Source organism: Dunckerocampus dactyliophorus, chromosome 9 (assembly GCF_027744805.1).
Source record: "Dunckerocampus dactyliophorus isolate RoL2022-P2 chromosome 9, RoL_Ddac_1.1, whole genome shotgun sequence".
Taxonomy (NCBI): Eukaryota; Metazoa; Chordata; class Actinopteri; order Syngnathiformes; family Syngnathidae; genus Dunckerocampus; species Dunckerocampus dactyliophorus.
Window position 1 is genome coordinate 4629169 of NC_072827.1, and position 26570 is coordinate 4655738.

The 26570-nt window shown below is 41.4% G+C and overlaps 1 protein-coding gene across 8 annotated transcripts in view; it reads right to left on the reverse strand.

The window, feature by feature from the left end:
• LOC129188002 (protein mono-ADP-ribosyltransferase PARP4-like) overlaps window positions 1-26570 on the reverse strand; it is an 84525-nt gene that overhangs the window by 26289 nt on the left and 31666 nt on the right. For all 8 annotated transcript variants that reach the window (XR_008572506.1, XM_054787935.1, XM_054787938.1 and 5 more), the window contains 11 exons: window positions 16693-16834; window positions 15973-16115; window positions 15750-15881; window positions 10976-11062; window positions 10721-10885; window positions 10585-10631; window positions 10157-10238; window positions 9854-9991; window positions 9567-9756; window positions 4902-4972; window positions 2374-2561 (listed from right to left, as the gene is read on the reverse strand). Coding sequence is in view for 7 of the 8 variants with exons in the window: in XM_054787935.1 (XP_054643910.1) it covers window positions 2374-2561; window positions 4902-4972; window positions 9567-9756; window positions 9854-9991; window positions 10157-10238; window positions 10585-10631; window positions 10721-10885; window positions 10976-11062; window positions 15750-15881; window positions 15973-16115; window positions 16693-16834 (1385 nt within the window). In the remaining variant the exon portion in view is untranslated. The remainder of the gene's footprint in view (window positions 1-2373; window positions 2562-4901; window positions 4973-9566; window positions 9757-9853; window positions 9992-10156; window positions 10239-10584; window positions 10632-10720; window positions 10886-10975; window positions 11063-15749; window positions 15882-15972; window positions 16116-16692; window positions 16835-26570) is intronic.

Genomic DNA, 26570 nt, shown 5'->3' on the forward strand with positions numbered 1-26570 from the left:
TATTTCACAGTCGCCGCTGACGACTACTTTTGGACAAGTGAGGATCCAGAACCTTAACTTCTAAGCCTGAATATACTTAGGATGAACTTCAGGTTTTAGACACTGAGCCCACAGCGGGGTGAGGGGACAGAGTCAGGACCGGCATGACTTGGTGGTGTAACTGTGGAGCTTGCCAAGCCATGCGCTGAGTGGCATACAGTGTTGCCATCGATGGAAAGGCTTGGTGTATAAGGCGAGGAGGACATTGCTCCCGAGAGACTGCATCACAACGAACAAAGAATTGTTAGCGGTAACAATCCTTGCAGTGATACAAACTTTTTTCCACCTACCCAAAATCGACGGGAAAAGACGCCCCAGGCCAGGCCAGGCCAGCTGGACCAGACAGACAACCGTCCATGGAGTAAGTCACCACGATATTGATTGTGATACATAGAGCTTGATATCACCGCTGTACACACAGTCCATCTAGCCGTGTACAAACAAACATGGCATGTGGGCTAATACTTTACAGATCATTTGGTTGTCGCTTCCTAGTTGTTCACGTGCTTGCCCAGTCACTACAGATTGGTGTCCAATCGCACTGTTTTGAAGTGGACCCGTTACCTTTTCGGTAGTGGCTCTGTGTCATTACACCAAAAAAACAGTTCTTCCTGTTAGCTGCCACAATAACAATGTCGCTGTAGCTTGGTTTATATACAGGTCAGTCATGTAAATACACCATTGTTGGTGCTTTTTGGAGGACTTTTTTAGGGCTTTATAGTCGAAATAGGTGTGTCCCGTTACGTGCATTGTTAGGTCCCACATGCTAGCTGTTTTTCTCTCTTTAGAACGTGCAGAAAAGGGATCAATGTGTGGCCATGTTTCACATAAGGATAGTTGATGATCGGCAAAATTGCAAAAAAGTGCTGTTTTCCTTAAAGCCTTAAAGTTAAAGTGGAGTGGTGGGTGTTTTTTGGCGACACCTAGTGGCCAAAATACGTATGACTTGGACTCTATTTTCATTCATTTGTGAATACAAAAAATGACGTTTTGGTGTTAAAATACAGCTGTTTGGTACGTTTCTACACACCGTGATGCATCGAGGCGTCATGTCACGTATTAAAAGGGTCTTCTTCCAGAACATTATGACATTTATGAAACAAGTTTTAACTTTATCCATATACTTAAAAAAATGTGACTTATTTCAGCTTGCGTAGCTTGAGTTTGTCACACATATAGGTGTAAACATTGGCCCCTCCCACTGGCTTCGTCTTTTTCTCTTGTGAATTGAATGATGTTAAGAGTGGGGCTCTGATGACAGCTCCATCACACAGTAAATACCAGTACATGCCACTTATTGTCCAGTGCCACTTCTGTTTTATTCCTCTTTATCACGCATTTCTTTGAGTGTCTTATAGTCTGGAAATTACGGGACTCGCAAGCTTCTCTGGTCATTTTAATGCTAGTCTTTAGCAGTTGTTGCTTAGCTGTCCCCTACATCAGGGGAGTCCAAAGTGTGGCCTGGGGGCCATTTGTTTTTTCACTGGTCCGCGATACATAAAAGGAAGCAGTAATTTTCTAAGAATAAAGTACAAATATAAAAATTTGCAAATAAATGATAAGGAAAAATAGTGTCATTTTAGTAGCAGGGAGTTTAAATATCTTTTAAAAAAAGACACTTTTTAAAAAGAATTATGGAAATAAAGTCATAATATTACGAGAAGAAAATTAACAAGAAGAAAGTTAAAATAGTTGGGGGAAATGGAAAAACACGCCTGTAATTTTACAGGAAAAAATATTAAGAGAAAAAGGTTGTTTCCTAACAAGAAATAGTTTTACAAGAAAACACCCGTAATATTATGAGAAAACAAAAATTATTTTAGTCGCATAGAGTTGAAATATTAAAGAAAAAAGATTACTTTTTGCAATAATATGAGAACAAAGTTGTAATTTCTGGAAAATTAGGCTGTTTTTCACCTATATCACAATGCTGAGCTGCAGTTTTGTCTTGAAATATCTAAAACTTCTTAGTGCATCCTTTTATTTTTTTTAGTGTGTGGCCCTTGGTGGAAAACTTTTGGACGCCCCTGCCCTACATGGTACTGTGCTGACGTTCTACTTGCTAAAATACGACATATGTAACTGACATTTCATTCAAAGTAATGTTATATCGCACTGAGCAGCCAGGCCCTTTCCGGTGTTGCAGTAAATTTAAATTTAGTAAATTGAATTCACACAAAATAACCATAACTAATAACAAAATGTGGATCCTTTGTCAGTCAAAAATATGCCCCCAACAGCTTAAGTGTATCTTCACCATAGACCAGCAGAGGACATGGTGCCTATCACCATCACAATACCACCTCCGCAGAGACACAACATATTCTTCCTGACCTGAGGCCGCACGTGAAGAGGCGGCTGTGTTGCACGTTGTCCCTGAGCAGCTGCAAGGTGACCTGCGCATCTTGGAGGTGGCCGTCAGACAGCAGGAGCAGGTTGCGGATGCCGCGCGACGGAGGCAGCAGGCTGAGCGCTCGCAGGGGCCGCCAAAGCTCAGTGCTGCCCCCCACTGGCAAGACAGCCTGAAAACAGAGCACAGTATTTTTCTATTCATAACATTTCAGGTCTTGTAATACCACGTCTGGCTTAGCTGAAGCAAGTTTGCATGACAACCTACTGTATTTTCCAGACAATAAGTGGCATTTGGCTGGTCATGCAGCAAATGTGTGAAAAGACACTGCTGATCAAAATCTCAAGACCAGTTGAAATGTACATTTTGCACTGTTGGACCTTAAGGAGGTTCTAAGTAGAGCTTCAAAATATAGAAAGAAGAAATGGGAGTGAGACAAAAAATGTTTAGAGCAAGGAATTTATTGCATAGAAGCATTAAAGTGAAAGAGGCTGTTCATCAGCTAATCAAACATTTAAGGACACAGCCTTTCAAAGGCAAAATCTTGGCAAAAATGTGGATTGAATGTGATTTAATGTCAAGTATTCACACTGTCATGATCTCCTAATACCAAAGGCAAAAAAGCTTGCTCTTGTCACGTCTTGGCTTTGGCATTGTGGCGATGACCCCAGCATGCAGAAAGCAGGAACCAATTGCAGGAAAAATGTATGTTATAATAATGGCTTCAGCGCAGCAGCAGGAACTCAAGATCGACAGGTTTGCAGTAGCGTGTCAGGCTTTCACTAACAATGCAACAACAAACTGAGATCCACGCACCTCAACTCAATAGAAGGAGAACTCAAATTAGCAACAGGTGCAATTGATAAAGGAGAAAGCAAAGCAGGCGGAGACAAACCAGGCAAAACAGGAAGCACTACCAAAATAAGAACATCAAACAGGAACTAAGGTATAAAAGTGGAAACAAACTAAACTGTCACGCAGGCTAACTCATGGATCGTGACAGCTCCCTTTGAATGCGGTGGGATTGCTGAGCTGCATAAGCAAGCAATCTCGCAGCGTGCCATTGCTGCTGAGGTCGGACGCGGTAAGACAGTCATTTCAAACTTCTTCAAACATCCTGAGGGTTATGGAGCAAAAAAAATCAAGTGGTAGACCCAAAAAGATTTCACAAGCCCTGAGCCGGAGGATCAAGTTGGCTGTTTGTCAAGCGACAAGAACATGTTCGGCCCAAATGAAGGTTGTTACTGGTGCCGAGTGCAGTCCAATAATCATCAGACGGCATCTGCCAGAGAAGAAACATCATCTTCAAAGACCTGGTCTCCTTCAAGGTTTGGAATTTGCAGGAGAGCACCAAACACGGGACATTGAAAGATAGATGAAAGTTTTATGCCTTTATACCTTGACAGTATTGATGGCTTCCAACGTTACCAGCATGACAAGAAGATTCCTTCTGAAATGTTTTCCACACGGGACAGTGGAGGGGGCTCCGTCATGGTCCTTCAATGGAACAATGGAGCTGAAGGTTGCGCAGGGGCATAAAACGGCAAATGACTATGTGGAGATGTTGCAGGGGGCATCCCTCACGACTGAAGGCCCTCGTCGTCTGTGTGGTAATGACTGGCTTTTTCAACAGGACAACACTGCACTTCACAAAGCACTTCTTCCAGAGGAATAAGCTCACTCTTTTAGACCGTCCTGTGTGTTCCCCTCATCTAAATCCAATGGAGAACATTTGGGGATGGATGGCAAGGGAAGTTTGCAAAAATGGATATAAGTTCTAGACAGTGGATGTCCTCCGTAAAGCCATCTTCGCCACTTGGAGCAACAGTGCCATAGTTTCCAGCCTCCTGGAAACTGTGGCATCAAGCATACCCAAACCCATTTTTCAGCTCATTAACAAGAATAGCACAGCTACTCATTCCTCACTCCTTTTCTTGAAAATGTTATTTCTATTTTAGTGTGGTTTCATTTTTTTAAGCTCTGGGCTTAAACTTTTGATCAGCTGATTTTTAGTTTAATTCTTGTTGCAATAAATTGCTTCCTCAAATTTTTTTTGTCTCCTTTCTTCTTTTTGAATTTTGAATCTCTACTTTAAAACCTCCTTAAGATCCAACAGTGCAAAACGTACATTCATACAATTTCTCAACTTCTATTACAATTAAAATTATACACACTGAACCAGGGGAAAAACTGTGACCGTCAACAGCCACGAAAGGGCGCTCTGGACTAATTCACAGGAGTGATTGATGCGGAATGAGAACGGGAGCTTGGTGGACTTGCTTGTGACTGTTCTTGCTCTGGAATGTTGTGAAATACATTTAAATTAATGCCACCAGTGCGACTTGGATATCTGTTTTTTTCTTCTTCAGGACACATTTCTTCACTGATGCAACTTACAGTATACTCCAGAGTGACTTTATAGTCTGGAAAATAGTGTACGTCTTAACACCAGTGAATGATAACGTCACAGTTCAGTTCAACATAAACAAGATCATCAGTAGTTACAACTGACATGGATGAACTCCTCTGCTGCCTGTCGAGCTTCGTGGAGCGGCAGTGCTGTCACGAAAGCTTGCGTGTAATCTGACAAGACAACACAGTATTATTAAAAAAACAAAAACAAAAACAAAAAAACACACCCCACTCAATCACACATACATGAATACAGTGGACACCCCAAAATCCTCCACCCAAAAGTTCAGAGAATTGGGAATTAAATTAATCTTTTCTGGGACATGGGAAAGCAGTAGAGTTACATTTAATGTTTACGGCAAGGGATGCGTGGGTATCCAAAGTTTTACCAGGGAGGGCCACATACTCCCAAATTTATTTCAACTTTCTTCTTAAATAATGCAAATTTTCTTCTCGGAACATTATTGTATTATATTATTTTATGATATTAACTTATCCAATTCCAGCCATTTTTCAAAGGACAACCCCTTCAGTACTGGTAATTGTAGACAATTTTGACAGATCTTTCAAGACACACAGAATATTGTGTTGTATGGCTATATAAACACGGAACCTACCAAAAGAAACAATAGACTCCCGTCTTTCAGCAGAAAAGTAAAGTTTGTTTCTACCTTTTTCTGTGCTTTAGTAATCAGCAGTAGAACATAGGTAAGTTTCAGGAAAATATCAGTTCCCAACTAGAAAAAGGAGAAAACCAGCTTTTTGTGAAACGATACATTTCAAGCATAACTTTCACTTTGACACAAATGTTTTGCTTTTGTGACAGCACAAATGTCTAAACAACTACACCAACATAACACAAAAAAGTTTTTTTTTTAACATCAAAATAACAACTTATTTACCAATACAACAGCATGAACTATTTACAATTTTCACATTTGGAACGGAACTGTGTGTGCACGCGCGTGTGCATGTGTAAAAATTTCCGTACAATGTGTAACCTTCTGCGTGCTACACTCCTCCACACTCTCTCGTATAAATATGTCTTTGGTATTGAATGAGTTAATACTATCATATTTATTCCCATAATAAAACTTCAAAAACTTCCCCAACCTCTTTTTCCAAAAACGACAACTTTATTTTTAGTTTGCGTGTTTCTTATAATATTGCAAGTTTTACAAAGTAACTTATTTTTTCGTTAAAATTTCAATAATAATAATTTTTCTCATTAGAATGTCTTTTTTTTATATTTTGACTTTATTCTCGTAAAATTACAGCTGTTTTTTCCCCCCATTTCTGCTGCTTCCTAGTAAATATAAAATAATTTTAGTATTTATGACTTTATTCCCATAACACTGTATTTTGGCTTCGTACTCAAAATATTATAACATTTTTCACAAGCTAATTTTCCAAAAATTACAACTTTATTCATTGTCTTGTTTGTTTCTCATTTATAATACTATGACTTTAAAAAGGGAATGTCTTTTTTCTTTAATATTTCAACTTTTTAGTACCTAAATGATGTTACAATTCCTTATATATAATATTACGATATTATTCTCGTAAAAAAAATTACAAGTTTTTCTGTTCACATGTGGACTTTATTATTGTAAAATTACTGCTATTTTTCAATTTTTGCTGTTACTGCTGTTATTGTTTTTATTTACTTTTTTTTATTAATTATATTTTTAGACCGTGGGGTCGGCAAATGTCCTCTGGTTGCACTTTGGACAGCCCTTGTTTAAGGCAACCTCCCTTTACAGCTGTTATTGGGCCTTAGCTGTCGATATTATGCTCTGTAGTCGCCACTATTGCTGCCCTTTGTCCCTTTTTGTTAAATTCCAGTGTCTCCTACACAAAACAAGTACCACAAAGCATGCTGGGAAGCACAGCCAGCCTTCTGTCTCGTGACACTCCTGCTCATTTCACTGTGTGACACGCTCACTGATAGTTAGGTGTTGGCTTTTGCTTGCCCGAGCAGGTAAAATTTATCATGACCAAAATTTACTACGATAACTGACGTCATTTTGCCCATGTCGGTAAATTCGGTGTTTTAATAAAAAAGAAAATAAAAGTATTTTTTGTCTGTTTTGACCGTGTGTGCTGGTATGCTATGTTCATTCCCCTTTAAGACGAGGTACAGCGTGTGTCATCACGTGACTCCTTCACCCATCCAGCCTGAACAAGAAGGAAAACAGACGATGAGGGAATGGCTGATGGTTCTGATGGAGGAGCGACTGTACAGTGCCAGCATTTCACTCGCATAGGCACCTAGAAATAGTGCGAGTAGAAGAAACAAAAAGGGAGCACACGTGCGACTACGTTTTTCAACCCTTTCGTTCGCATTTTGCTCCTGAAATAAGTCCAAACAAAGTGAATCAAACTAGAGTAACATTTTGACGCATCTGTATATACATCAGTCTCCTACAACTTTTCTTGGTTCACATCGGCAACTCGTGTTGACGCGCGATGACATCTCAGCCCTACAAGCTGCACTCGCTGACGTAGCTAACTAGCTATGTTATCAATGAGATACTGGAGCAGTGCTTTCCCACTCATGCGCTAAAAATACTTTTTTTTCCGGTTTGTATGCATCGTAACACCGTTCCGAAAGATACACTTGACTTGAAATATCCGGATAAATAAAACAAAAACAAAACATGTACATTATGTTTTGCCAATTATGCAAAATTCACAATTCACAAAGAACAAGATAATAAAAACATGATAAAAGTGTCTTTGTAGGAAACCACGATTAGTTTGCTGTTGGTAGCAGTTTTTAATGATCCATCCATCCATTTTCTATGCCGTTTCTCCTCATTAGGGTCGCGGGGGTATGCTGGAGCCTATCTCAGCTGACTTTGGGCGACAGGCGGGGTACACCGGACTGGTCGCCAGCCAACGGCACATGGCACATATAGACAAATAACCATTCACACTCACATTCACTCACATTCATAGAGTCACCAATTAACCGAACATGCATGTTTTTGGAATGTGGAGTAAAACCGACGCACACACGGGAGAACATGCAAACTCCACACAGAAATGCCCCAGGGGAGAATCGAACCCAGGTATTCCCGATCTCCAGACTGTGACTGTGTGGCCAACGTGCTAACCACTATACCACCGTGCGGCTTTTTAATGATCCCATGCTTTATTTGGTGTCGCTAACAGATGGTCACATGGCTGCAGGAACATGTGAAATTCTCAACCTCATGATCATTGTGTAAATGATCATTTGAATGATGGCTACCTATCCAGCAAGTAACATGACAATGGACTGTCTGGAATCGAATAGAATTGTTGGAAAAATGAGAAAGTCACGATATTTATAAATGCTATTATTATTATTGGAAAATATGAGCTGACATGGTTGTGGTAGGTTGGGTTGATATCAAGGTGGTTCTTGTTGTGCAGTGTGATAAGTGTCCATTAGTAATGTGCATGAGATGTGGTATCAGTCATGGTATGAGGCTGCATGTGTAGCTTAGTACATGTGTGTACAGGATGAAGTATGCCAGGTATGTACCATACCTTCATACAGTATTTGAGGACCGCAGACCCACGGAGATTTATTTTGGGTTCCACAAAGATGATGGTGAGCAAAAGAACACCAAATGTAAAGTGAGTATGAAAACTGTCGTAACCACCCAAAGCACATTATGGAAGTGAAGCATTGTTGGCGCTTTTTAGAGGTTTCAGAAGGCTTTATAGGCGGAATAGGTGTGTCCCATTACGTGCATTATATTTCATTGAAAGTAATGTGTGCCAGTGGGTCAATAAATCAACGAAAAGCAGTTAATTTGCATTTCCTGCAATTATTTTCAGATGGCAAAGATATATAGTGGTTGGGGATTTATCGTGCATTTATCATTATCGAGGTAAAACTGCCCAATTTATCACGATATTGCTTTGAGGTCATATTGCCCAGCCCTTGGTCGGATGTAAAACTATAACTATTGTATGATGCTCATCTTATTTTGGACCACCATGCACACATTTCTCAACTGATCCCAATCATTCCACCATGAAACCATCATTCAGGACTTTAAAATAGACCATTTTTCACATTACATTTTTTTTCTCGCAAAATTCACACTTTTTTTTGTTAGACTACTTCCTCTTCTTCTAAGATTTATTTCAATGTCCAGATTTCTCAGTTCAGTCAAGCCATTCCGACATCACACTGTTCAACACATTCGGGCGACCTATTCTTCACGTCACTAAAATGTTCGCTTGATGCAAATTTCCCACTTTTCTCGAAAAACCACCTGCAACCGTTGCCACATTTCTCAAGCACAACTCTAACTTTTTTAGATGTTTTTTATAAGTGCAAACTCATAGAAACACCGAGTGCTATCATGCAAAGTGTAGCATTTTTTGCAATTTTCATTGTTGTTAACATTGGCAGACATGCAGGGCTATCATGCTAGGTTTTGCATGTTAACGTTAGTATAACTTTTATTAGCATAGTAACATTTTAGCCGTTTTCATGAGTAGAAACTTAGATAAACACTTAGTGCTATCATGCTAGGTATCGTTCATACATTCATTTGTTTTAGATTTCAGCACATTCCCGCGCAGCTTCAGCACTTCTTCTACTCTTACATTCATTCTGCATTTCGCCATTTGCGCCTTTCCACCTCAGGTCAGTTTTTCTTCGGCTTGTCATCTCTTAAGCATTACCACGCAATGTCTTCGAACATTGCCAGTGATGGATTTTTATGCCGACCGAATGACACCATGAAGAACCGGTACTCACCGGTGTTAAACAAGACGATGTTGACTTTGAAGTTAAGCTGGAGGGTTTTGATGATGTGCAGGGCGATCACCCGGGACCAGCGTAAGGGTTCTCCCCGCATGGATTCGGACGTGTCCAGCAAAATGACAACTTCATCAGATCTGGAGCTGGGTTTGACATCAAAGTTTGGGTAGAAAACTAGCATGCAAGCCTGCAGGGATGAAGTGCGAGATGGTTACACAAAAAAAGAAGAAGAAACAAAAAAAAGGAGACGGATAAAAGCTGGCAGAAAGGCAGGACTGTCAGACCTGGCTGTCCTTGTCAGGGTGTTTTTCCACCCACATCCTGGGCAGATGAACCTCAGACAGAGTGATTGACAGCTGGAAGCCATCCGGACCCATGACTTGCCCCGGCAGCACGCTCACCACCGCCCTGCAGTCGGTCCTCTGCAGGATCACACAAACTTTATAAATATCGTCATCAGAGAGAAGAAAAAAACATCAAAATAAGCTTTTGTGTCGCCACTTTCAATATGAAGCGTACAAAGACATAAAAAAAACCCAACAATTTGTTCCTATTAAATAATAAACACAAGTAAAGGGACAAAGGACCTTCATCTTGACTTTGTGCGTGATGCAAGACAGGCTGCCAATCTCATTAGGCATCTCAATGGACATGTCCAGGCTGAACTCCCTGAAAGCAACAAACAACATTGTTAGCGCACGCTGCACATGCACGTTTACATTTCAACACATTTTAAGAATAGCAGCCAACACTCATGGGTGAGTCCAGCATGATGAAACACTTGCAGGCTGTCATTTGCTGGCCCAAACAGCAGGGGGTGCTAAAACCCCGCATTTTAATGCCGTTTTAGCTAATCAGTCATAGCTGCTAAAGGCACAAGGAAGGAGGGGAAAAAAGCTCAGCACATACAAAAGCTGTTCTTACTCGGTGTGCCACAGGATGGAGATTCATGGATAATGCATTTATATAAAAAAAATATTGCTCATGTGGAATAACCAATGAGTTTTAAGCAAACCTTGTACTTGCTGATTCATCAGTTACACACACTTTGTCCACAGTCACCTGTTGAAAGTGCAAAAACCCACTGTGATGCTTAATTTGCCCAAATAAAATTACAAAAAGCATGCCAGCATCCCTTTAAAAGCCTTTACCTGTGTGGTCTGATTGAGCGCTGCACTTTCCCGCCACGGCGCAACACTCCCGGGCAGGGAGAAGAGCACGGCGCCGTCCTTGACGATGAGCTCGGACACAAAGGTCACTTTAATGAGCACGGTGGCACCCGCCGGCAGGTTTCCTACACTGATGGTGAAGACGTCCTGCGAGGGAGGGAGGAGGCCACATTGGAGGTGAGGTGTGACTCTGCTTTTCTGTATTTACTGCTCGTGTGTGTGGCGGCGTGTGCGTACAGGAGCGTCCTGGTCCATGAGGTAGGCTCCGTGACCCTTCTCGATGGCCTGCTTGTACTCCCTGCGAGCCTGCTCTTTCTCCTTCACCTGACAGCCAAGAACATGCAGGTTGAAATGCTTGAAAGTCAGCACCGGCAATAAGAACTCAGCGTGGGTTTCTTTTTTCTTGGGCTTTTTGCCACGTTGTAAAGCTTTTCCCAATATGGATGACCGTTGGCATGGCGTCATTCATATATCATATTTAACGGTCTACGCCAGGGGTGTCCAAACGTTTGAAAGGAAGGATGAATGATATTTATTACCAATATTCAATATTCCCACTTAGAACTTCATGCTACTGAAATGACTGTTCTTCCTCATAGTATTACAGGTTTATTGCTGTAAAAAAATATATATATATTGTTAAAACACAACTTTTTCCTCTTCATATTTTGATTTTAATCTCAAAATTACAGCAGTCTTTCCCATTTCTGCTATTGATATTTTTTCCAAGGATTTCATATTTCTTTTTGTACATTTTTTTTCTCATGATTTGTGACTTTCTCTAATGATATTTTGACTTTAATGTCATACCATGATAACTTTTCCACAACCCAACTGTCTAAAAATAACAACTTTAATCATTGTTTTATTTGGTTCTCATAATATTCCAACTTTAAAAAAAATCAACTTCATGCTACTAAAATGACATTATTTTTCCTCATATCATTACAGCTATATTGCTGTAAAATTGTGGGTGGGGGGGTTTCTTGTTACAAAATAATTTTTTTTTCTCTTAATATTTTCACTTTATTGTCATATAATGACAGCTGTTTTTTCCCTTTCTTCCAACGATTTCAACTTTCTTCTTGTACGTTTTTTTCCTCATAATTAGGACTTTATCACCATTATAAACCTTTTCAAAAAACATCAACTGATTGTCATGGAATCGAAATGGAAACAATTAAAAGGGTCATCAATGAGATTGTAGAAGCGTTAACATACTGTATGTTTGTGGTCGGAACGTGACAAAATGTGGGAAAGTTCAAGGGGTATGAATACTTTTTCAAGCCACTGTATATTAGTAACTTATCATTTCAGACTGGGACATTTCCCAACAAAATTAAAATAGCTAAAGTGGAGAAAAATGGAGATAAACATTAATTTACAAACTACCGAACAATTTTCTAAAATTATCGAGTAGCTATTTAATAACAGGTTGGACAAATATATTAATAAGAATGAATTACTAGCAGGCAGTCAGTATGGTTACAGAGCTAACATTTCAACTTCTATGGCACTGATCGAAATCACGGAGGAAATCACTACTGCTATACACAACAGAAGGTGTGCAGTTGCAGTATTTTATGTATCTGACAATTAATCACAATATTTTAACAACAAAATTAGAAAAGTACGGAATCAGAGGATTGGTTTTGAATTGGGTGAAAAGCTACCTAGCATACAGGAAGCAATTTGTAAAGCTAGGAAAATATACATCTGGTTTAAATATTACGTGTGGAGTACCCCAGGGGTCAATACTGGGACCAAAACTGATCAATTTGTATATAAATGACATTTGTAAAGTAACAAAGGATGTAAAGTTGGTTTTATTTGCGGTTGATACCACTGCCTTTTGTTGTGGGGAAAGCACACAAGAACTCATTAAAAAGGTGAAGGATGAAATGGTCATATTAAAGACATGGTTTGATGAACACAGATTATCCTTGAACTTCAGGAAAACAAAAATAATGCTATTTGGAAATAGCAGGAAGGATACGTACAATCAAATACAAATAAACGGAGTGGAAATTGAAAGAGTGAAAGAAAATACATTTTTGGGTATCATAATAGACAAAAAAATGAGTTGGTCATCTCATATCAAAAATAGACAACACAAGGTGGCGAGAAATACTTCAATATTGAACAAAGCAAAATATGTCCGTGATCAAAAATCACACTCTTTACTGTTCCTTAGTATTACCATATCTGACATTTTGTGTGGAGATATGGGGTAATAATTATAAAAGCAATCTTCACTCACTCACTGTACTGCAAAAAAGATGGGTGAAGATAATTCATAACGCGAGTAAAGAGAACATACGAACCCTTGATTTTTAAAATCACATATTAAAATTTGCTGATTTAGTACATTTTCAAACTGCTAAAATAATGCATAAAGTTAATACAGTACAGTATTTCTAATCATACAGTATTTCTCTATAATAGGAGAAATATGATCTCATGGGAAAATTAAACTCTCTTAATATTTCTCTTAATATTTTCACTTTATTCTCATAAAATGACAGCTGTTTTTTTCCCCAATTCTGTGATGGATTAATTTCTTTAATTTTCAAACTATTTAAACTTTTTTCTTCTTTTTTTTTTGCATAATTACAACTTTCTCATAATATTTTGACTTGGTATTGTTGTACCATTATACATTTTTCCACAACCTAATTGGCTAAAAATGACAACTTCATATTTTTTTAGTTTGTTTGTCATAATATTACAACAATAACATTACAGGTTTAATATTAAAACATTGCTATCTTTTATTTTATTTTATTTATTTATTTTTTAATTGCATAATAGACACAACCACACCTTATCACATACATGGGTGGGGCGGGCTGGATGCCGGGGGCTTGCGCCGGGGTGGGGTGTGTGGTCGGGGGTCCGTCGGCTGGTCTGCTGCTGGTCTCGCCGTCTCGGCTCTGGTGCTTGGCCTCCCTGCGGCTTGGGGTGTGGCACTCCCGCTCCCGCTCCGCGGTTTGCTGCCCCGCGGGTGTCGGCTGGCGCTGTGTGGTGGTTCGCCTGGCTGCTCGCCCGTTTGCTCGCCCGCTTGCTCATTTGCCCGCTTTCCTCCTCGCTAGCTCCTCTGTCTGCCTTGCTGGCGGCGTCCTACCGTTGGGATGGGGTGGCCTGTCTTCCTGCTCCCCGCGCCGCGGGTTCTGGGTTGTATGTCTGGGACCTCGGGGTCCCCGGCTCCGCTGCTCCTTGGGTTACCAACGGGGGAAAGAGCGAGGCTTCCGGGTGTCGGGCAGTCGACCACTGTGTGAGTGCGTGGATTGGCGCTTCCGGCGTAGGCAGGCTTCCTTCTGGTTGTGGGGGCGTCTCTGGGCCTGCCGTTGTGTGGCCCCCCGGTACTCGTCTGCCTTTGTGGGGTGTGATCTCTCGCTGGTCTCAGGGGTTGGCTGTCCTCTGGCCCGCCGGTGCCCTGTCTCTGGCTGGGATTACCTCTCCGCGGCCCTTCGCTGGTCTTCCGGGGAGGGTGGGCTCTCTGGGCTGGCTCTTGGGGCGCTGATCTTTGTGCTGCCTGCCCCTGTGGGCCTGGTGGCCTTCTGGCGGCGGGGGCTCGGCCTGGCTATTTGGGGCGGGGCTCTCTGGGAGGTGGAGGGCGGCCCCTTTCCTTTCATGCATTCTCAGTGACAATTACACGCCCACACATTCTTGCACCTTTATATATATGAAGACTTCCCCACATACAGAGATACCTGTACACACGTACATATGCACACTCGCAGTACATGCGTAATTCCCCACATTACTCACCGAGTTAACCAGGGTGTTGTTATGTTGTTGGTTTTATTACAGCGACGGTGATTTCACCAGTATGATTATCGTTTTTTTTAAATGATGTGCATTACAGTAATTATCATTCTGTTCACTATCATAGTTCATCATTTCATGACTCCTATTATGTGTGACTGTTTCAATGCAGTATTGTCATTGTGATCACTATCATAATTCATCATTTCATTACTACAATTATGTGTGACTGTTTCAATGCAGTATTGTCATTGTGTTCACTATCATAGTTCATCATTTCATGACTACTATTATGTGTGACTGTTTCAATGCAGCATTGTCATTGTGGTTGTTGATATTATTTTGTCCTTTCCGTCAGGGTCTTTATAGTCATCACAGACATTTATTTGCTGATGTAGTTCTGTATGTTTCTGTTGTTCTGTTATTGTTGTCACAATTGTTGTTGCTGCTGTTGTCCTGGTCTCTTGTCTCTTTTTTTGTCCTCTCTTATCCCCGCACCCCCCCGTTTCCTTTTCTCTTCTTCTCTGTCCCCTCCTGCTCCGGCCCGGTCGCTCCAAATTTGCTTAATAACAAGCATCTAAGTCAAATAAATCCTGTATAACAGGGGAAGTGTATATCACTTCTCCCTGGCAGAGTAAATCTGTTGAGCACTTGAGGGCATTTAGATCATTTGCATTTGCCCGTATTCTATCTGCCTTAAAGGCTGGACAGGACAGGGGTAAAAAAAAATACATAATAATAATAATTTTAAAAAATGCAAAATTGCGGGTTTTTTTCTTGTTAGAATACAACTTTTTTCTCTTGATATTTTGACATTACTCTCATAAAATTACAGCAGTCTTTTCCATTTCTGCTATTGATTTTATATTTTATTTTGCAACTATTTCAACTTTATTTTTGTACATTTTTTTCTCATAATTATGACTCTCATAACATTTTGACTTTGTCATACCATATAACTTTTTCATAACTTTATTCATTGTCATTTCTCACAATAGTATGACTTTAAAACAATTTCCTTTAATATTTCAACTTTATGCTATTTATTTTTCCTCATGAATATTATAGTTTAGTTATTCTCCTTAGACGACAACTTGTTCCTCTTAAATGCTTTGACTTTATTCTTGTTAAAGTATGTTTTTGGGGCATTCTCACTTTTGACACCCCTGCTCTACACCTCTAATTCAATGCTATATGTGCCTACAATGTACCGCTAATGTGTTGTGGTTGTTTGGATGTGTACCTGTGCCACCACATGCTTCCCATTGATGAAGGCTTCAAAGGCACACACTGCTGCCGAGTCCTCCAACGGGAAGACATACTTTGCCTCAATGGGCGCCGTGCTGTGATTGGTGTACTTTTGGAAGATAATCACCTGCAAGCAGATTGAAGCCATACAGTACATAAACGCTAGCCTTCCTGGTTGCAATTGAGGTTATGTGATGTTTACGAAGGACACACCCGACCTGGGAGAGCAGATCCACCAATTTGCACTTCACATGGACGGCCTGCAGGGGGAGCTGCTGCCCCGAGCTGTCCAGCAGTCCTGCAGTCACATCCTCCAGTGGGTTCCGCATGCCTTCTATCCCAACATTAGAACCAAGCACCTCTTCACATACACACACACACACACACGCACAGAATATATCATTACAGGTGTCATTAGCTCCCCTCCAGAGTGTTCCAGGCAACCAAACATATTCAAATAGTGGCTATGTTTTGTCTAAAAGATCCAATTTGTGGGCTTGAAAAAGGAGCCATTTGAATCCGTTGCACTCCTTTGTAATGACAAATACTTTCCACGCCGCTCGCTGACACTCGGCTGCCGTGGGGACAACAGGACGGTCCATTAAGTATTCTATTAGTTGCAGGAGTTGTTGCTAAAAGTTGTGCTCAGCTACTTTGCCAACTGATCCTGTGAGGAAACTCATTGCGAGGAACTTTAAGTGCCAATTAGGAGTGATGGTACAATAGCAGCCTTTGTGCACACAGACCCCTGAGGTTATTCTAATTTTTTTTCATTTTTTCATTCATCTTCCACAGAACCAGACAAAGGCAGATATTTAAAGGCAAAGACACTTGAAGCCGACCTAGCGCTGACACCATTAATGCAGAGAAAAATCAAATAAATAATATAAATAACAAACGTGACTCTCTGACTCGCAGCATGTAAGGGCTGTGCTCACCTGAGACAGTCGGGAGCAGGCGAGTCTCAGTCGACGTGTCGATAGCGGGACTGAACCCCTTCACTTGGTCTCCATCCACGCTGAAGCGTACCACATATCTCAGCTGGACCTGCTCAGGCCTGTACACCACGTACTCATCATCCTGGAGCGTGAAAAGATGACATAAGATATGCTGAAGCAATATTTGTGCTAACAGGAGCTAGACAAAGATATTTAGTCCTTCTGGAGAGAAGCTGAAGGCACCAGTGCTGTGCTCAGGTGTCCTACAGTCTAAAGCCATCCTTTGCCATGCCGCCTTCACTCTGATTGACAACGGCCTGTCAGTCAAAAAAATGCTTATTTAAGCACATCATTTTTTTTTTACGTATTTTTGGACTAAATTAACCATTTTTGAGCATAAAAATGGCTTAATTACATGAAATACAAATACAAGGCATGCAGAAAACACACTGAAAGACACGTTGTGACATGTTGCATTCTAAAATGTGAATAGGTGTCAATAATGTTCCATTATCTTACATTGATGAGACAGCAGCCACCGCAGCAAGAACTGTCCCGAAACCGGAACAACAACAAGGAACTTTCCCAATGATAACATGAGTCAATATTATTTCTTATTTCTGTCTTATTTTTTGTCATTATGTCTACTGTATTGGGTAAAATGAGTGTAAAGGTCACTATAAGGGTGTTAATTCATGCTTAGAGCGCTCTAATAATGTTTAAAAGCATATTTACTGTCACGCGCTGCTGTGACATGTGTGCCTTTTCCTTATCACTTTATTGTGTGTAGACCCTTTAGACTGGTTAAATGCTCTTTACTACTCAATGTTATGGTCTGTCTCTCAGATGCTGGTTTTCCGGAGGTGGGCGGAGCCACTGGAGGAGCGCAGCTGTTTCCCATCAGGACTTGCATTTATGCTCCTCAGCTGCTGCAGGAAGGCGTAGGAGTATTCCTCTGTTTTGGACTCTACCGACTACGCTTCATGTCAGCTGACTCTCGAGTCAGGCATTTTAGTATCTTTGTGTTACGCTGATCCTGTGCTAGCCTTCCTGCCTGCTCGTTCAGTGGCCTGCCTATCTCACAGGTAGCTTTTAGTTCCTCTATCCATTATTATTTCAGTGTTTATCGCGGTGCATTCGGACTCTTATTTTTGCACCGTAGTTTTTGGTTGCTGTACCTTTTTGTGTGCAAAGTGTTCAGTAAAGCCATTCTACTTACCTGGAAGTGTCCTGCCTCTGCATACGGGGATTCACACCTGCACGACCACGCAACAGGCGTGACATTTACACAGTGTTCCAAATAATTATGCAAATAGGATTTTTGTATCATAAACATACATTTTTTTGTTTTTCAATGAAATTGACGGATGGCATTGTGTCTTGGGGCTCTTTGGGGTTATCAAAGATGGCGCCCTCCGTGGCAGACGTCTCTGTGACACTCTCCCGTGTTTTTCTATTTTTCTATTTCTATTTTTTGCTATTTTATTGTTCATTTTGGACATTCAAAACACTCACCCAGTATATTACAACAGAGAGACACTTTTGAACATCGGCAGGGTTCACCATGAACTTTCATTTAGCTTCTCAGACTTTGCCTTTCTTCTGCGCCGGGAGAACGCAGCAGCCTGCGGGCCTGGTGAGCTGAATACCCGGCGAGCAAAGCATCCGAGGCGTAAACGAGGCAAGCGAGCCGGCCTGCATGCTAGGCTAAAAGCTAGAGCGACGAGGCCACCGCTACCAAGCCTGCTGCTAGCCAACGTCCGCTCTCTTGAAAACAAGATGGACGAACTACGAGCAAGGATTACAGCTCAACGTGAGATCAGGGAATGCTGTGTCCTCACCTTCACAGAAACCTGGCTGACGGAGGATATACCGGACTCGGCGATCCAGTTGGAATCATTTGCTGCTTACCGGGGAGATCGGACTTTAGCGTCTGGTAAACACAGAGGTGGCGGCGTCTGTGTTTACGTAAACAAACGGTGGTGCACAGACGTACAGACGATGGAAAAGCACTGCTCGCAGGACATTGAGCTGCTGATGGTGAAATGCAGACCTTTGTATTTGCCTCGTGAGTTTAGCGCTGTGTATTTAACTGCTGTTTACATCCCACCACGAGCTAACACTGCTAATGCACTAGGCCTCCTGCATGACATCATTGATAAACATGAGACCAAACACCCAGACGCTGTATTTATTATATCTGGCGATTTCAACCACTGTAACCTCAGGACTGTCCTCCCCAAATATTACCAGCATGTGAGCTTTCCCACAAGGGAAAATAACATCCTGGACCAAGTCTACAGCAACATGAAAGGTGCTTTGAAGGCTGTTCCAAGACCCCACTTTGGAAAGGCTGACCACATCTCTATATTCCTCTATCCAACATACAAACAACTTCTTAAAAAAGCTCCCCCTGTAAGTACAGCAGTTAAAGTGTGGAATGAAGAAACTGATCAAGTACTTCAGGACTGCTTTGGCTGCACAAACTGGGATGTGTTTAAAACTGCAGCGGGGAGGGAAGATTGTACTGTTGATTTGGATGAATATGCTTCTGCTGTTACTGGCTACATTAGCACATGCATAGAGACTGTTAGCACCACCAAGTATTACAGAAAATACCCTAACCAAAAACAGTGGATGAACTGTGATGTAAGGGCTAAGCTACGTGCTCGTTCGACTGCATTTGTCATGGGCACCGCTGATGACTACAAAAAGGCCAGATATGACCTGAGGAGGTCCATACGGGAGGCCAAAAGACAGTACAGACAGAAGCTGGAGGGGTACTATTCCACCTCAGACCCTGGGCGCATGTGGGCGGGGCTCCAGCACATCACAGACTAGAAAAGAGCATCCCGGCGGCAACTGTGGACCCTCTACAGTTTGCATATCGCCAGAACCGGTCCACGGATGATGCAGTCAACACTGCCATCCACACAGCCCTTTCTCACGTACAGGGCCAGGACACATACGTCAGAATGCTATTTATAGACTATAGCTCTGCTTTTAATACAGTCTGCCCCCATAAACTCACAAATAAGCTCCTCACACTTGGCCTGTCTCCCTCCCTCTGTAACTGGGTGTTTAACTTTCTCACAGGCAGACCCCAGTCAGTCAGAGTCCACAACCGCACATCCAGCTCAAGAATTGTGAGCACTGGGACCCCACAGGGGTGTGTGCTGAGTCCGCTCCTCTACACGCTCTTCACCTACGATTGCGTGGCCTCCCAGAACAACACCAGCATCATTAAATTTGCGGATGACACTACAGTCATCGGCCTGATCACTGGTGGTGTTGAAACATCATACAGAAGAGAGGTGGCGGACCTCATAGCTTGGTGTCGTGATAACAATCTCCTTCTCAATACAGATAAGACTAAAGAGATGATCATTGACCCAAGAACAAGGGAAAAGGAGCCGCATAGACCCCTGTTTATTGATGAGACTGAGGTGGAGAGGGTGAAAACCTTCAAGTTCCTTGGCACACACATCAGCGAGGACCTCACCTGGTCTCACAACACCCAAAAAATTATGAAGAAGTCCCAAAGGAGACTGTACTTCCTGAGAAGACTGAGGAAATTTGGCATGTCCACCACAATCCTGAGTTGCTTCTACAGATGCACTATCGAAAGTGTCCTTACCGCCTCCATCACTGTTTGGTACGGTAACTGTACAACACGTGATAGGAAGGCACTCCAGCGGGTGATCAAGACCTCACAGAACATTGTTGGGGCAGCCCTCCCCTCACTGCAAGACATTTATAAATCTAGAGTCCTACGCAGAACACACAACCTCATCAAGGACAGCACACATCCACAACACTCATTATTCACACTCCTACCGTCAGGCAGACGCTACAGGAGTTTGAAGTCCAGGACCACAAGGCTGGCAAACAGCTTTTACCCACAGGCCATCAGGCTTCTCAACGAAGCACTCGCACACGCCGCACGCAACACACGCACACACTCATAGCACTTTATTTATTTATTTATTTATTTATTTATTTGTATTATTTACTTGTATTAATGTCTCTTCTGTTGTTGTTGCTTAATTTATTGGTATTTATGTTTATGTGTTTATGTTTCTTATGTTCTTATTCTTTCATTTGTTTTCTTTCTTTTCTTGGGAGAATGAACAGAATAAGATTTTCATTGCATGGTATAACTGCTGTTTTACTATGCACATGACAATAAAACTCTCTTGAATCTCTTGAATCTCTTGGATTACTGATATCAATGTAGGACGATTAGTTTGCCAGGTGAGCCCAAATAAAAGTAAATGACTTAAAAATTATGTTCCACATGATTAAGTACGCCACAGATTTCAAGCAATACGGAAAAGAAAAAGGACAAAAAAAGCGTCAAATATTGCAATGCCTTGGACTTGGCATGTAAACATTCAATCATTCACAAACATTTTTGGATGGTGAAGAAATTTGTGGCTGATTCAGAAGACAGACAGGATTGTGCTGATAAAGGCATAATGAGAAAGGTTTCTGCCAGACAAATGATTGGAATCAAGAGAGCAAAGCCATTACAAAGCAGCAAACAGGTATTTGAAGCTGCTGGTGCCTCTGAAGCCCCATGAACCTCAAGGTGTAGGATCCACCAGAGACTTGCAGTCATGCATAAACCTACTATTTAGCCACCCCTAACCAATACTCACAAGCAGAAATGGTTGCAGTGGGCCAACAAATACATGAAAATGAATTTTCAAACAATCCTTTTTACTGATGAGGGCCGTGCAACCTTGGGTGGTCCGGATGGATGAAGTAGAGTATGGCCAGCATATCTCAACAAGGCTGTGATGTCAGCAAGTAGATGGCTGAGTCAGGTTTTGGACCGGAATCATTGGAAGAGAGCTGGTAGACCCTTTATGGTCATTGAAGGTGTGAAATGACCTCAGCAAAGTATGCAGAGTCTCTGACTGACCACTTTCTTCCATGGTACAATATGAAAACCGTACCTTCTGTAGCAAAATGACATTCATGCGTGACAGTGCACCATCTCATGATGCAAAGAATACCTACCTCTCTGTCATTGGCTGTTATGGGCATAAAAAAGAGAAAGTCATGATTTGGCCCCCTTTCTCCCCTGACCTCAGCCCAATTGAGAACCTGCGGAGTATTGTCAAGCAAAAAATCTATGAGAGTGGGATGCAGATCACAACAAAACAGCAGCTTTGGGAGGCTATTCTGACATCTTGCAAAGAAATTCAAGCAGAAACGCTCCAAAAACTCACAAGTTCAATGTAAGAATTGTGAAGGGATCTTATGTTAACATGTAACTTGGCTTGTTCAAATGTTAGTGATTGAAATAGCTCTTGCGTTCAGTAAGTATGACCTCCTATAGCTGCAAATTCAACAAATGACCATTTTCGTCTCTTAACAACCAGCGACATGCTTTGAAACTCTGTTGTGCATAATAATGTGGAACAGTGCATTTTAAGTTTTTATTTTTGAAAAAAATACTGTTATCACTGGGTGGGTTGTTCCATAACATTCAAATTGTACTTTAAAGCTTGATGACTGAATGATGATGACTGGAATTTATATTGACTATTTAGCAAAATCAGAGAAAAATGTCATTTGCATAATAATTTAGAACACAGTGGAGAACAGGGGGCGCCAACTCATCCATTGTGAGCTACTAGTCTACTAGCTACATTGGTTTCGGTTCAGGATATGCAATGCATCGAACAACATGTGATTTTATCAACTTCTAGCAATGAAGATCTGGACTCGACTACTCCGCCTGAGGCTGCAGTGCCAAGTGCAGATCCATTAAGCTGCGCCTCCCACATTCATTCAGACCAAGCTGCTGAGACGGAAGCTACAGTATATGCCAAGCTAGCATGCTGCAACATGGGTAATCAGGGTTCCTGCTCTTTCCCGAAAATGATTTTCCTGGTAATTTTCACAGACAAGTCATATGGGTCAATACTAGCGTCACTTTTTAAGTTATAGTTGATAGCTACCGTATGTCTCCAGGCGCCCTTAACAGGGTCTGAAAAGTCGCTAAATCTCGTGACAAAGTCAACAGAAGCTGAAGCACTGGGCTGCACAACTGCTCTAAGCGGAAATGCAAATTTGATTGGCTGGTAGCTTAAAGTGGGGCGCTGTGCCGGCTAGAAATAGACACGCTGTGCCTTAAAGTGCTCATGACACCAAAACACATGCTCAACTGGTTATTTTTACCGTGCAAAACAACCCTGAAAGTCATATTTCCGTGTTAGATGTATGCTCCAATGTTGACATATTTATCCTTTTTTACACCACTGAAAAACAATCCTGTCGGAAACCGGAGAAGGAAGTGACGTCACCTCAAGAACTTGGAACTATGCATGGAATCCAGTGTTTTTATATTGTGGTGGTGCATTTTTGTTGATTTTCTGTTGTTATACAGACGTCCCTCGCTACATCGCGGTTCTAACATTGTGCCCTCACTCTATTGTGGTTTTCAAAAATGTATGAATTAATAAATGATCACAGTTTTGTGGTCAAATACGACCTATTATTATTTTTAAAAAAAAGCACATTCAAGCAAATTGTATATATTTTTGATCGAAATGATGAATTTTCAAGCATAAAAATAGCGACAGTAATGGCAATACAAATATAAGGCATTCAGAGTATGTGCTATGTAGTGTAATATCTGACTGAGTGGGGCCTGGGAAGCGACGTGTGTGACGAAGCTAGAGTTGACTGTGTTTAGCTGAATGTTAGCAGTGTGGAGAGTGCGAGCGACTGGTGTGAGTTGTGTCCAACCGCAGCTCCTGTGTGAATGTGTTAACCATAAACAGTATTCTACACTGGTCACTAGGTGTCACTAACGTGACACTGATGAGACAATCGCCACCGCAGAAAGTATGCTGTCAATGCTAACATATGAATCTATCTTATTTATGTGGATTTCTTATTTTCTATTATTATGTCGACTATATTGGGTATAAAGGTGACTATAGGGGTGTTATTTCATGTCGAGAGGGCTCTCATCATGTTAAAAGTTGTATTTAGAAAGTTGCAAACAGGTTTTCCATGCTCTAACTAAGAAAAAATACCATTAATAAATAAGGAATCTTACTTTGCGGAAATTCACTTATCGGCACATTTCGAGGACTGTAAATAAAAGAAAGTTTGGGAGTGAAGGTGTATTACCAGAGGGTGTTTCAACCATCTGCTGTCCTGACTATCTTTCCTCGACCCAAACAGCACTGATGCAGATGGAAATAAACACAAAGTCACAAACCCAGAGGACACTCGGCCGTGTAAAAGCATGCCAAGGTGGCAGTAAGTTAATAAACATTATTTCCACTGGATATATTCTATAAATCTTAGAATAGTATGGGTTGTATGGGTCAAGACTAGCTAAACAGGGACCGCTTCTCACTTGTCTTGCATCTCGCATACATCTGTCAGTGTCAGTCACTGCCAGACAAACCAAAAACATACCTGTTGTGGCCTATTGTGTTGTGTCTGTTATATAAGTTGCCCAATGAACCGCTTTGTCAACAGGCGGAGGCAGCACTGACTTCTGAAACTGCGCCAGCCGACAGCGCTTATGCTGTAAATGTATGTAACGAATGTACTACATACAGTGCATTAATAACTACTCACCACAACTAGAAATGACCAATACTGGCTTTTTTGCCGATATCGTCCAACTCTCAATTTCCAACAGATACCAATATGTGTATCATCACATATCTCCTGTCGTGGAATTAACACATATCTGTTGTGAAACTAATGGATACAGCATCAGCAATTAGCTTCTCAACGTTGTCTGTAAACAACATTTCGCGAAAGCAAACTACCGCGTCTGCCTGCCGCCATTTCTGTGTTTTTTTACATTCCCGCTATCTCATAGACATCTGAATGAAGGAATCGTGCGCGGGAATACAGTGTTTTCCACAAAGTTGGCAAATTATGCTCTCAAAACTAAGGTAATTGTTAAGCCTTACGCATGCACATGCACACACGCGTGCGCACACACAGTTAAGTTCCATCCATCCATTTTCTATGCCGCTTCTCCTCTTTAGGGGTATATATGATATATTATATATATATAATATTATTGATTATTGATTATATATTATATAATCTATATCATAGATTCAGGGCCCACAATTTAAACGATTTCAAGTGTTTATTTGTTTATTTTTACGTAATTTGGGCTTCCAGCTCATAAAATCCACGAAAACAGGAATTCAATTTTTTTTTTTTTAATTTTTGCCAAAAAATTTTACTCTAAAAAGGTTGATGTGATGTGATGTGCGATCAGAGAAAAATATCATTTGCATTATCATTTGGAGCGCAGTGTAGGGGTTCAGGTTAGCTTTTTATACAAGACTCCATCATGTCCTGATACAGCCCACAAATATTGTGATACATGCTAAGGTCCATATCGCCCAACCCCAAGGAATAGAAAGATGTAGTAGCAATCTAGGTAATAATGAGCAATGCAGTAGTAATATAAATCCCAATAATAATACATTGAGTAGTAAAATACAGGCCCTTTCCAAAAAATTTGAATGTCATGGAAAAGTTGCTTAATTTCCATAATTCCATTCAAAAAGTAAAACTTTCATAGATTATAGATTCAGGTCCCACAATTTAAACGATTTCAAGTGTTTATTTGTTTATTTTTACGTAATTCGGGCTTCCAGCTCATAAAACCCATGAAAACAGGAATTCAAAAAATTTGAATACTGTGAAGAAATCACCATTTACTTCTCAGTTTTTGCAGGAAAAAAAAGAAAGAAATTAGGATCACATCAAATCAATCAAAATATGGTACTTTCAAAACGATATGTCAATCTTCAGTACTTGGTTGGGAACCCCTTTGCCTTAATCACTGCCTCGATGCCACGTGGCATTGAAGCAATCAGCCTGTGGCATTGCCTGGGAGTTATGGAAGCCCAGATTTCCTTGATGCTTGCTGTCAGCTCTTCTTTGTTGTTGGGTCTGGTGCCCCTCAGGTTCCTCTTGAGAATACCCCATAGATTCTCAATGGGGTTTAGGTCCGGTGAGTTGGCTGGCCAGTCAAGCACTGTGATGGCATGGGCATCAAACCAGGTTTTGGTGCTTCTGGCGGTATGGGCAGGGGCCAGGTCGTGCTGGAAGATGAAATCTGCATCTCCATACAGATCCTCAGCAGAAAGAATCATGAAGTCCTCTAAAACATTCTGGTAGACTGTTGCGGTGACCTTGGATTTAAGAAAGCAGAGTTTACCAACACCTGCACCGGACATTGCACCCCAAATCATGACGGACTGTGGATATTTCACACTGGACCTCAGGCAGTTTGGGTTCTGTTCCTCACCCGTCTTCCTCCAAACCCTTGGACCTTGATTCCCAAATGAAAGACTTTACTTTCATCGGAAAAGAGGACCTTGGATCACTGGCCAACAGTCCAGTCATTCTTCTCCTTGGCCCAGTGGAGACGCTTCCTACGTTGGCTCAGGTTCACAAGTGGCTTGACCCGAGGAACCCGACAGTTGTAGCCCATCTCCCGGATGCGTCTGAATGTGGTGGTTTTTGAAGCTGTGACTCCCGCCTCATTCCACTCTTTCTCGATCTCTGCCAGATTCTTGAATCTTCCCTGTTTGATAATCCGTTGAAGCCCACGGTCATCTCTTTTGCTGGTGCATCTTCTCCTGCCACATTTTGCCCTTCCTCTAGACTTTCCATTGATATGCTTGGACACAGCACTCTGAGAACAACCAGCCTCCTTAGCTATGAACTTTTGTGGCTTACCCATCCTATGGAGGGTATCAATGATGGTCTTCTGGCCAGTTGTCATGTCTGCAGTCTTCCCCATATTGAACCCAACTGAGACAATTGAACCAAACTGAAGCAATTTAATGACACCTGGGGAAGCCTGT